At 35.0% G+C, this 12,580-nt stretch overlaps 1 protein-coding gene across 2 annotated transcripts in view; it reads right to left on the bottom strand.

Annotated features, from left to right (window-relative positions):
• Nucleotides 1–12,580, bottom strand: part of PDGFC (platelet derived growth factor C) — a 247,743-nt gene that overhangs the window by 95,599 nt on the left and 139,564 nt on the right. For both annotated transcript variants that reach the window (XM_053583442.1, XM_053583453.1), the window contains exon 3: nucleotides 6,400–6,595. In XM_053583442.1, the coding sequence (XP_053439417.1) occupies nucleotides 6,400–6,595 (196 nt within the window). The remainder of the gene's footprint in view (nucleotides 1–6,399; nucleotides 6,596–12,580) is intronic.

A 12,580-nucleotide genomic window follows, 5' to 3' on the forward strand; every position in this document is an offset into this window, starting at 1 on the left:
TTAGTAGAAAAGAAAAATGAAATGAGAAGATCTATTGAATGCAAGGAATGAAACTGAAGAAAACAGGAAAATGAGTAGAAATAAAAGGTAAAAAATAAATAGTAGAGCAGAACTCAAAATACTCATTAAAACAATGAGTATTTTATGACTTTAATTCACTGAAAGTCTTCTTTAATTGAAATTTTCTTTCTCATCCAGTCTGAGTGACAGTCGTAACACACACACACATACTAACACGAAAGCACACACATAACACAAACGTAAGAAAGCTGAAAAGGAAAAAAAAAATGGAAGGTATGCCAGGCAAACAATAACCAAAATCATTGGATATAGCTATATCAATATTAGGTATGATAAACTCTGCGGCAAAATAAAGCACTACTAAAGAAAGAGAATCTTTGGGTGGCGCCTGTGGCTCAAAGGAGTAGGGCACTGGCCCCATATACCGGAGGTAGTGGGTTCGAACCTGGCACCGGCTGGGGGCGAAAAAAAAGAGAGAATGTCACACCATCAATTTGTTTGCATCAACTAACATAATTTAAAAAGATTTAAGCAAAAATTGACAGACCTACAAGGTGAAAGTGAATCTATTTATTCTCAATTAGGAGAATTTAAAACAACTCTTTCGGTAATTGATATAGTGAGGAAAAAAATCAGGAAAAATACAGATGCTGTGATCAACACAATGGCTAAAATCGATGGAATGGACATAAACAGACTACTGTGCCCCACAACTCAAGAGTGCACATTCATTTTCAGCACATTTCAGCAAATAAATATCTGAATCAAATGAAGCACTTCTTTAATTCCAAACAATTACAGACAGGCAACATTCTTTAAAACACGATTAATTTAAAAATCCATAATAATGTGTATTTTTAAAACTCACACATGCAGGTTCGGTGCCTGTGGCTCAAGCGGCTAAGGCACCAGCCACATACACTGGAGCTGGCGGGTTCGAATACATCGGGCCAGCCAGACAACAATGACATCTGCAACCAAAAAATAGCCGGGCATTGTGGCGGGCACCTGTAGTCCCAGCTACTTGGGAGGCGGAGGCAGGAGAATCGCTTAACCCCAGGAGTTGGAGGATGCTTTGTTAAATTGGACAAAAAATTAAAATACCACATTATCAAAATTGGCAGAGTGCATCTAAAATAGAATATCTACGAAAAGTTAATTTGTTCATATTAGTATTTTTGGAACATTCAACTTCAGAAGTTAGAAAGTAATCCATAAGAGAGGAAAATAAGAGATAATAAATATAAGGAAATACATTTTAAAAATTTATATAGAGGCTAGCTATGTAGAGAAAAACTGCTTTGTGGAAAATTATTCCTAATTTATCCTATAAACAATTTCCTGCAGGGCTATTTAATTCCAATTTGGGGGGATTTGCACCTTTCATTGACTTTGAACTATTTTGCAACTCAGCAAGGTACAGGTGACCTAGTCATCTAAAAAATAATTCTTGTCTATAGACATAAACTAGGTCCAATGGAGGTTTAATCAAATTCCCTTCCCTGCTGCAGAAGCAGCCAGTTTTGCCTTCATTTCAACATTTATTTCAATATTTCAGATCTGTAAATGTGTCTGTTCCTCAAACTGTTATAATATCAGACTGACTCCCTCATTAATAAGTAAAATAGGATCTTTAATACATGTTCATTTAGTATCTATATGCATGTCATGATTCTGCCTGTTAAAGACATTATTCTTCACCACAATAAAAGAGCTAAAATTTGTTTCTTTGAAAAAACAATGAATAAATCAAACCATAGGCAAGACTAACAAAACAAAGAAGAGGGAGCACTAAGCCAATACTAAGAACAGAACACAGGACATAATTAGAAATGTAGCAGAAATTAAAATATATTAAGGACATATTGTGAAAGCGCTAATGCACTAAAATCTGAAAACTTACAATGGAATGGAAAAACGCCGAAAAGATATAAATGCATAACTTACTTTAAAGGCAGGAATCATAAATGGATACTAAAACAATTGGTTGACAGGCTGTCACACACCAAGATTCACAGGCTTTTAAAGTACATTACAACTAAATGCAATGAGTTTATCCTGGAAAAGATGCTGAAACAGAAAAAGGTCATAATGTGGAAAAACTGCTTATATCCAAATAACATCTGTAGGTGAATTGACGAACAGCATGTGAATGTTAATTTCCTAGTTATGGACATTTACCATAGTTATATGGCATGTTAATACTGGAGGACCCTGAGTGAAGAGTATACAGATATTTCTGTACTATGTTTTTAACATTCTGTAAATCTAAAGGATACTAAATCTTAAACTTTATTTACAAAAAGCAAACCCTCCCACATACTAACAATATAATATTAGGAAAGGTAATTTCCCAAAGAGATTTTAGCAGCCGTATATGAGAAATAGAGAAATAAATCCAAATAATTGACCAGCAACATATTTATGAAGAAAACTTTAAAACTGTGTAGACATTAAAGAGGACCCTAATAAAAAAGAGAAAGTTTTCAAGGACAGGAAGAGGCACTATTAAAATGAGGTCAATTTTCTTCAAAATGATCTATACACTAAGCACTAAAAATGACAGCAGCGGTTTTCAAGGAACCTTTTGGCCTAAAGAATATATTTAAAGAGTAAAATAGCTAGGATGCTCCCAAAAGAGAAGAAAATAAAGTGAGACTTCCTATGACAAAGCTTCTATGGTGCTACAGTAATTAAGACAGTGCCGTTCAATTAAGATAGACAAAATTGACCAAAGTAACAGAAAAGGATCCAGAAACACAGCAGAGTATATAAGGAAACCTGATCTTCAAGTTAGTTGGAAAAGGGAGTGGCTCTACAATAAAAGATGTTGGAACACTGTTGGACGCCTGAAAAACCTCACACCACAGGGCGGCGCCTGTGGCTCAAAGGAGTAGGGTGCCGGCCCCATATGCCGGAGGTGGCGGGTTCAAACCCAGCCCCAGCCAAACATTGCCAAAAAACAAACAAACAAAAAAAAAACCTCACACCACAGACACAAATAAATTCCAGAAGAATCAAGGAAAATGAGAGGTGAAATTCAAATAGCTATATAGATCAATAAAAAGGAGGCAAAAATGATGACACCTCTGCATTTTATCTGCATTTTAACAGATGGAGACTATGCCCCCCCAAATAAAAACAAAAACATAGGCAAAAAAATAACAGCATGCCGGGGGCAAAGGAAAAGCAGAGAGAGGGAAGGAGGGAGGGGGTGGGGCCTTGGTGTGTGTCATACTTTATGGGAGCAAGACATAATTGCAAGAGGGACTTTACCTAACAAAAGCAATCAGTGTAACCTGGCTTATTGTACCCTCAATGAATCCCAACAATAAAAAAAAAAAAAAGAGGGCGGCGCCTGTGGCTCAGTGAGTAGGGCACCGACCCCATATGCCGAGGGTGGTGGGTTCAAACCCAGCCCTGGCCAAACTGCAACAGAAAAATAGCCGGGCATTGTGGTGGGTGCCTGTAGTCCCAGCTGCTCAGGAGGCTGAGGCAAGAGAATCACTGAAGCCCAAGAGCTGGAGGTTGCTGTGAGCTGTGTGATGCCACGGCACTCTACCCAAGGGCCATAAAGTGAGACTCTGTCTCTACAAAAAAAAAAAGAAAAAAAAAAAGAAGAGCAATCATTGCACAGGAAGGGAAGTATCAATGACCAATAATAAACATGATACTCAATTCAACCTCATTAGTAATGAGAAAAAAAGAATTAGAATAATAATAAGGTACAATTTCATAGTTACCATATCACCAAAAAATATTTTTTAAAAGACAAAAGTGAACGAGAACTCTGTACAATGGAAATTCTTATAGATTTTTGTGAGAAGTATAAACTAATCATTTTTAAAAACAATTTGATTCTGCCCAGTAAAGTTGAAAATATAAATATTTAAAAACATGAAAGACATTCTTAGATATATACTCCAAGTGTTCTTGCATTTTTTTGCACAAAGAGAACTGGAAAAGAGCCAAATGCTCATCAAAGGAGAAGAGACAAAATTGATTATTTATAAAATGAAATACTATATATCAAGGAAAACAAATGATCGAATAAGCTATCTGCCTCAACATAAACTAATTTTAAAAATATATTTTTTAGTTTGGTTTGTTTTGAAATGTATCATCAGAGCAAAAAAGATATTTCAAGTCAGGCAAAAAGTAAACTTTTTGTAAGACAGTTTATACGGAAATATGTACATGCTATAAAGTTATAAAGAAAACCAGGCTTTAGTGCAACAATTATATTTGAGGGATAAGTAAAAGGTTTAATCAGAGAGAAATATGGTAGGGGAATTCACAACTAATAGTAGTTATCACTTTTCTTGAGTTGCATACTGGGTATATTTATGTTACATGCTGAACGAGGCATGTAGAATTATTTAACTAATACATTATATGCACACACATAAACATGTACATATATATATATATATATATACAGGTGTAACACTTCCTCTTCGTTAGCACAACCCTCTGGGTGTTCATGTGTCTTGCTGTTGATCTGTGGAAAATGGAAGTGCCGAACAAGGCACAAGAAAGCACTAATCCTCTAGCTACTGTTACTGTTATTACAAAGTTCTTTGTCTCTGACCCCGGAGTCTCTTTTCCTCTATTAGCAACCATGAAACTGTGATGAGCTAATTTACTACTTTGAAAATAGAGCAAATTCTTAGACTCTGTAATTTTTTTTTTTTTGAGACAGTCTCACTCTGTCACCTTTGGTAGAGTGCTGTGGCATCGCAGCTCACAGCAACCTCCAATTCTTGGGCTTAAGCAATTCTCTTGCCTCAGACTCCTGAGTAGCTGGGACAACACACACCCACCACAATACCTGGCTATTTTTGTTGCAGTTGCCATGGCTGTTTTAGCTGTCCGGGGCTGGATTCAAACCTGCCACCCTCGGTATATGGGGCCTGTGCCCTACCAACTGAGCCACAGGTGCCACCTGACTCTTTGCAATTTTTGAAAAGATTATGAATTCTTCTTTTGGGCTGCGCCTGTAGTCCCAGCTACTCGGAGGCTGAGACAAGAGAATTGCTTTAGCCCAAGAGTTAGAGAATGCTGTGAGCTGTGACACCACAGTACTCTATGGAGGGTGACAGCGTTACCCTCCAAGGGAAGGGAAGGGAAGGGGAAGAGGGAGGGGAAGGGTGATGGTGAGGGAAGGGAAGGGAAAGAAAGGGAGAAAACTTCTTATACATATATGAAAGAGTCAATAGGTGCAACAGAGCCTGGCAAAAAACTACCCTACATAGGTGTTAGGAAAAATGGGTCTTACCATTTGCCTATAATATGAATGAGACCTAGGGCAACTACTGTACTTCAGTATCTGTTTATCTATAAAATGAAGGGTTAAACCATATAATTTCTAAAGACAGTTCGGATAGCTTCTAGTTCTCAAACTCTAAAATTATAAATATGAAGAGAAAAACAATCTGAAATACATAGTCACAGACATAGCAAATGCAAAAAAAAGTGACTATGTAAATACTAAAGATAGAAATTGTGATGACAGCAAGTACAGAGTTTATTTCATCTGCATTGAAATATTTATCTGCAACACACCATGAAATGAAAATTCTCTTTTAACTTGTATATCAAAGAGAAAATAAAAAACCCAGGAAAGAAGTTCAAGTAAAATATTTTCATGTTATACAAATGCCACTGAAGTGAGAAATCTTCAGTAAGACCACCCAACCTTGACAAGTGTATTCATACGGGATTTAAAGTGTAATATTTGTGTGACATACAGTAGGTGGTCTTTTGCGTGGGTGAAATATTCCAGCTGACTTTGTTTCATGAATGCCTCTAGTAGAATGATGATGAATTCCTACCTGGCAAGGCAAAATGTCAGCATAAATTTCTACTTCTGCTTTCAGAGCTGTATTTTTCTTTGTGATGAAGAACTTTCAAGCTTCTTAGTCTTGTGTGTGTGTATGCATCTACATGTGTTTTTAGGTATAATAATAAGTACTCACGGGATAGTTTTTTCTTTTCACAGCTTATTGTTTATTTTATTGATGAGGCTATCTTAATCAAATATAAGATTTTTAGCACTAAAGGCAAATTGGCACAACTAGACTCTTTTACGTAACTTTTTATTCTCTATTCCTTATTTTAAATGGTTTTGCACTATATATGCATTTTACCATGAATTATCTGAAATCACTTTAGAAGGAAGTAGAAAGTAATGACTATGTGCATGTATGTGTCTTATTTTAAATGAAGACTTCAAGTGAAACATGACTTATAAAAGGTTGAAAATTTCTTAGATCATCAGAAAAATAAAACAGATTCCGTTTAAAATCAGATCATCAGAATGAAACAAGATTTTAACAGTTGTTATACTCTGTTGGAATTTCATGTGTTACAACTTACTTGCATATGTCATCTTCTGGGTCTTCAAGCCCAAATCGTTCATCAAACGTAAGTTGTATCCATACATTTTCCTCTACTGCTACAAGTCTCCATACCAAGACCATATTTCTTGGATAAGTATGAGGAAACCTCGGGCTGTGAATGCTGCCATTACTAGACACCGTAATAACTCTCTCATGCTGAGGATCTTGTACTCCTAAAGCAAAAACATAAACACAGAAATATATTTAGAACAAACATTTCAAAATCAGAGGTTTCAAAATAAGTGTATCCTTACTGTTCCCATTTCACCTCTGACAAGTGTTGAGTATGTCTTACATCACTCAAGCCAAATACCACTCGTTTCCAGAATTCATCTAGAAAAATGATTAACATTGTTGAATAAAAATCCGTGTATATATGTACTTGAAGGAACACAGAAAATTAGTCTTTTAAAATGTCATTACTGAAATGTCAACTACCAACTCTTTTGGATTCCTCAAATCAATAAAGTTGAGTTAAGATGCTAATTTCTGAGAAGTTATCAAATATGTCATGGTCAAATAAAAATAAACTTAATTTTATTTATATATGTATATATCTATATCTATATATCTTTTTGTAGATATATGGATATACAGTTACACATATATATATAATGATTCAAATTCCCTAATTTTAAATGGCAGAGCCATAGTCAACCAATCATTTAAAAATTTCCATTAAAAAGTCACATAGCAATGATGGGGGTTCAGGGATGGTTTGTTTTTGCACATCCCTGACCCACCCCACCCCCACCAGTTCATGATTTTATATACAGCAAAATATGATAGTCTTATGGCAGTTCAGGAAAAAGAATTGTGAGGATAAAAGAGGCAGAGGTGGATCAATACAAAAGGAATCGGCTTTTCTCATTGATCTTTGAAGTGCCAATTTGCAGACTGCACCACACATCATTTATAGCTATTTAGCTGTTCTAATGCTTTATCAGGGGTTCTCAACCTGTGGGTCGCTACCCAAACGACCCTTTCACATGGATCGCCTAATATCAGATATTTACATTAGGATTCATAACAGTAGCAAAATCACAGTTATGAAATATCAACGAAAATAATTTTATGGTTGGGGGTCACCACAACATAAGGAACTATATTGAGGGGTCACGGCATTAGGAAGGTTGAGAACCACTGCTTTAGAGACAGAGCTGACAAAATGATCTTAATAACTGCTCAGTATTTGGGCCTCTAACTTCTAAAAAAAATAAAATAAAAAAAACCCCTGATATCTAACTTAAGCCCAAAGTTTCACATAAAGTGGATGGCCTCAACTCTTACTTATAAAAAAGTAAAATGGGGTCAAAATAATTGTCTCAGTTCTAAGTGAACAATTAAAACTAATAGAAAATCTTAAAATAAAAAAAAACATAGGGCTTTTCAGTGACTGAGTATGTCAATGTGAATATGGAATTCTAAAGCGAGGGTATAGCACAGAATGGGATCCAAGTATATTTGGCATGGAATTCTTTTACATTTATGAAATGCTAAAGTACATCAATACTCTCTTTTTATTAGAATTCTGGGGAGATAATAGAGGTGAAGGGCAAACAGGCTATGCTGAGAAAATGTTCTTTTACTCATCCACTTGAGAGTGAACAAGGAGATGTAACGTACAACTAACATTTATAAAATGAGTGATCATTCAACCACTCAAAAGAATCTAAGAACTAAGATAATTACGGTCTTCAGGCTATGAAAATCCATTTACGTATGCAAATTCAAATAATGAAAAAAAAACTTTGAAAAAATCCCCTATTCAATTTCTATTACAACGTTATTAAAAATACTTTCAAAGGCCTAAAGTGGACCCTGAACACATGCAGTGATGTGCACATATCTCGTCTCTCCAACTCGGAGCTCAGCCTCCCAGAGTTCTAGATTACAGGTCTGAGCCACCACAGCCAGGATACATCTATCTGACAATTTTATGGTGCAACTTTCATGTACTCTTAATATCAGGACCACAGTTTAAACTATAGCAATGCCTCTTTTACTATCATAATTTAGAGACACGCTATGCAACACTGAACTTTGTATTTGCAGTAGGATCGTGGAGACATTAATGCTATTACTTTGCAAGCACTATCATTCATTCATTCACCAGCCCCTTCTGAACATCCAATCTCTTACTCCTTTGTATGTATCCCATAGAATTGTGAAACATAGTTTACTACAGCCTGTGATATCATGACATTTTAGATTAAACTCTACACTTTTATTTTCTCTCTTCCTTTCTCTTTCAGTTATAGTGTTCTATTTTCCTCTTCTCCATGTCTGTCATTTCCCATATTCTAAGTCCCTCATAATTGACCAATTCCCTAGTCTTCGTTGTCCTTATTCAATATGTTAAACTCTGGTACTCTTCCTGATTTCACACCAGTGATCTCACTTCCTCTATAGTAGAGAAGAACAGTAAAATGATCCCCAATGTCCCTCACCTTAGTATAATCCCTTGAGTGTGTGGGACCCAATAAGCATTAACTCTCACGATTGGGTTAATTAATATGGAGTAAACACAAAGGCAAATTATTTGGGTGGGCCTAACCTAATCAAGTGAGCCCATTTAAAAACATGAACCCTTCTAAACTCAGAGAAATTCAAAGTGTGAGAGGAATTCAACAAGAGGGAAAGTCTTTGTGGTTGGCTTTGAAAATGGAGGAGACCACGTTCCAGTGAACGTAGGGAGCTTCTAGAAGGTAAGGGCAGTCTATGGCCAACACGCCAGAAAGGAAAGGGGGTTCAGTTCTAAAACATCAAGGAACCTGAAAGAGCTTGAAAGCAGTTTCTTCTCCACAGCTTCCAGAAAGAAATCAAATCTAGTTGGTACCTTGATTTTAGGCTTAGAAGACCCTGAGCAAGAAGCCAGTCACAGTGCCTAGATTCTGACCTACAGAATTGAGAGTTAACAAAAAGTGTTTTAAGATACTACATTTGTGGTAATTTCTTACATAATATTAGAGAACTATTAAATAATACATCTATTCTCCACAAAGCTATTTGGATTATGAGTATTTTTTTTTTTTAACTCTCAATTACGGCAACTTTTCATTTAGTATTTATGCCAGTCACATGTTAGTTAGAACACTACTAACGTTAAATAAACAGCAGTATGTTTTGTCCTGAACTACCCAAATAATGTTAACAAGTTTTATTTACAATTTTTAAATTAAATAATTCAATGCCTCCATTCTTTCCAGTGCCTAAACTTTTCCTCAGCAGTAAGCATTCTATACAGAAACATGTTCACTCTGGATACTAAGATTGGACACTACCTTTTCTATTCACAGGATGTGGCACCAGTGTAGATCCTGAGACTACAAAAGGATCTATCAAGTTAGATGAATTCTTCCTATGGACAAATTTTATTAAGATAATGATGATCACTAATTATAAATATTAAATTCATAAACTTTTTTTAAATATTTTTTTCTAAAAAATGAGTATTTTCTTACTCTCTAGATTTTCTGTCAATAATCTACATGTTTCAGAGAGATTTATAGCAATAGTTTATATCAACAATCTTTCTCATTTTGGCAACAAATATTTTTAAGGAATTAATTTTTCCAATTAGACTCATTAAAATGTAATATTTTCTCCATTGTGTTTCAAAATAAATGCCTTACAGTCAAGGTACTCTTTTAAAATAGAGCAGGATTTACTCTTTCATATATGTGTATAATATAGAACACTACATAAATGTTAAAAGATCTGAATTCTATTTTTATATTTTCAGTTGAAAAAGCTCATGTCTAAAATGAATGTACTTCAGTTTGTGTTTACATCCTTTTTTCCCCCTTTATAATTCACAATTCCAATAGACTATAATTAAACATAATTTAAAGACTGAAAATCTGGGCCTTATTTGTGGTAAGAAGGACTGTAAATTTTCTTTTAAGTTAAATTGCTGCTCCCCCCAAATTCACCTTGAAATGCAATGAGGTTTGCCACCAAATATATATGATTTTCAGATGACTTTCAAAGTTTTATGTAAATCTCAAGCAACTAGACCTATAATCAAAAGAAAAAAAGAAGCAACAAACACTTAAGTAATACCAAATTAAGACTCTGAGCTTATAGTTCTCGTGTTTTAAAAATCATTTTTAAAAACATATAACTTTATTCGTATTTTAGGGATGAGAGAAGTAACAAGCATGACAATTTTATCACATATTCACTTTTCCTATATTCAACCAACAGTATACTCAAGGTATCAATGAAATAAATGTTTATAGTCAAATCACTACAATACTTACTCACTGCATTGTGCTTGGAATGTATAATGAAAAAGGAGTATGTTTTCTATATGTTAGAAAAGAGTTAGCATGAAAAATGAAAATATAGTCTTGGTGCCTGTATTTGAGTGGCTAGGGTGCCGGCCACATGCACCAGGGCTGGAGAGTTTGAACCCAGCAGGGCCCTGCTAAACAAAAATGACAACAATAACAAAAAAATAGCCAGGCATTGCGGCGCCTGTAGTCCCAGCTACTTGGGAGGGTGAGGCAAGAGAATCACTTAAGCCTAAGAGTTTAAATTTTGAGTTTGCTGTGAGCTGTGACGCCATGGAACTCTACTGAGAGGAATATAGTGAGACTCTGTCTCAAAAAAAAAAAAAAAAAGGAAAAGAAAAGAAAATATATGTAAGCACTAAATGTTTAAAATTATAACTATATACAAATTTATATTATTCTGTCCAACCCCTCTTAAGGGAGGGAAGGATTGAAAACTCAAATGAAGCAAAAATAGAAAAAGAGAGACTACTCATGCAAATACTGTAAAATTGTTGAGTACCTGTATACACCTATGGTTCAGTTATAAAGAATCACTATATACCTGTATTTAATCAGCCTAGCATTAAAATCAAAGCAATTTCAGAATGTCTACCATTCATTATATACTATTGCTCCCTTTAAAGAAATATAGTAGAAACTCTGTAAATCCACCCACGTGACAAACCTATAGGGTGGCCAACGTAAGGAAATAGGCCTACCATACTGAATCGCAGATGCGGTGCACATCCAGTCTATGAAAATTAGGATAACTTAAGGAGATGGTAAGTGTAGAGAGATGGTCAACTGTGGAGGTTCTACTGTAGTTATTTATTATGAATGAAAGATGTAATAACAGTAAAAGAATGATAAAAACTAGCTCAAGTTGTAACACTTCAAAAGGCTACATTAACAAAGACTGGTTTCTGGATAACACGTAAATCATAAAGAGAGATGGGCTGTCTATTTCATTCTCCACACTAATGTTCTAAGTTGACTTTAGCAGAAAAGAAATACAGAAATGAGAATTAGGTTGAGAGTAATAAGTGCAATCAATCTTAGTTTAGTTTGGAAGTTCTGAATTTTCTTCCTCATTGCACATAGACAAGACTGTATCCACGTGTCACCAGTAAAATGACAGGCTTCAGATACGTCCTGTGAGATTTCTGATATATTCATTTACCAATGTGTTATTTTCAAACTATGTAAAAAGCATTTCTTTACAAGAGAGTTGAATCTGTTTCCCATTGTTACTCAATAAATACACATATTCACTGGACTACCTGGTGCTGGATTCTCGCTTTTTCTCTCCTGTGAAGCCTTTCTGTATTCTAGAATAATCTTCCTAGTGTGTTAACATCACTGTTTCTGCTTCTGCTTTCTTCTCATTAACTCTGAATTAATGAATGTGGCTTTTAGCAAATGCTATTTAAAATCATATGACACATTTATTCAGTTTCACTGGTTCCATGAGCTGGTTCCTTTTTGCCTAGAATATTGAGAGTAAGGCCATCCTAATCTTATTTTATTCTGTAGAGAGAGGGTATATTTAAGATCCAATTCAAAACTATATACAATTATTCCAATTGTATGCTTAATATTTTAAATTTGGCTATTAATACAAAAGCATGGCAATGTACCAAAGATAAAAATCTTAGCCTTTGTTTTATCACTAGTTCAATTTAAAATTTCCCGCATCTTTAAAACAACACCCAAAATGAAACAGTCAACAAAGCTAGTGCTGCCTATCTCAAACTATTTACAGATTATAAGATTAAATGCTCATTGAGGAAAAATAAAAGGGGCTGCTAAATTCGGGAAGCCACAAGGACAACTATAAAATATGCCCAATTGAGATTCTTGAACTTATCCCAGAAGATT

Source organism: Nycticebus coucang, chromosome 1 (assembly GCF_027406575.1).
Source record: "Nycticebus coucang isolate mNycCou1 chromosome 1, mNycCou1.pri, whole genome shotgun sequence".
NCBI lineage: Eukaryota > Metazoa > Chordata > Mammalia > Primates > Lorisidae > Nycticebus > Nycticebus coucang.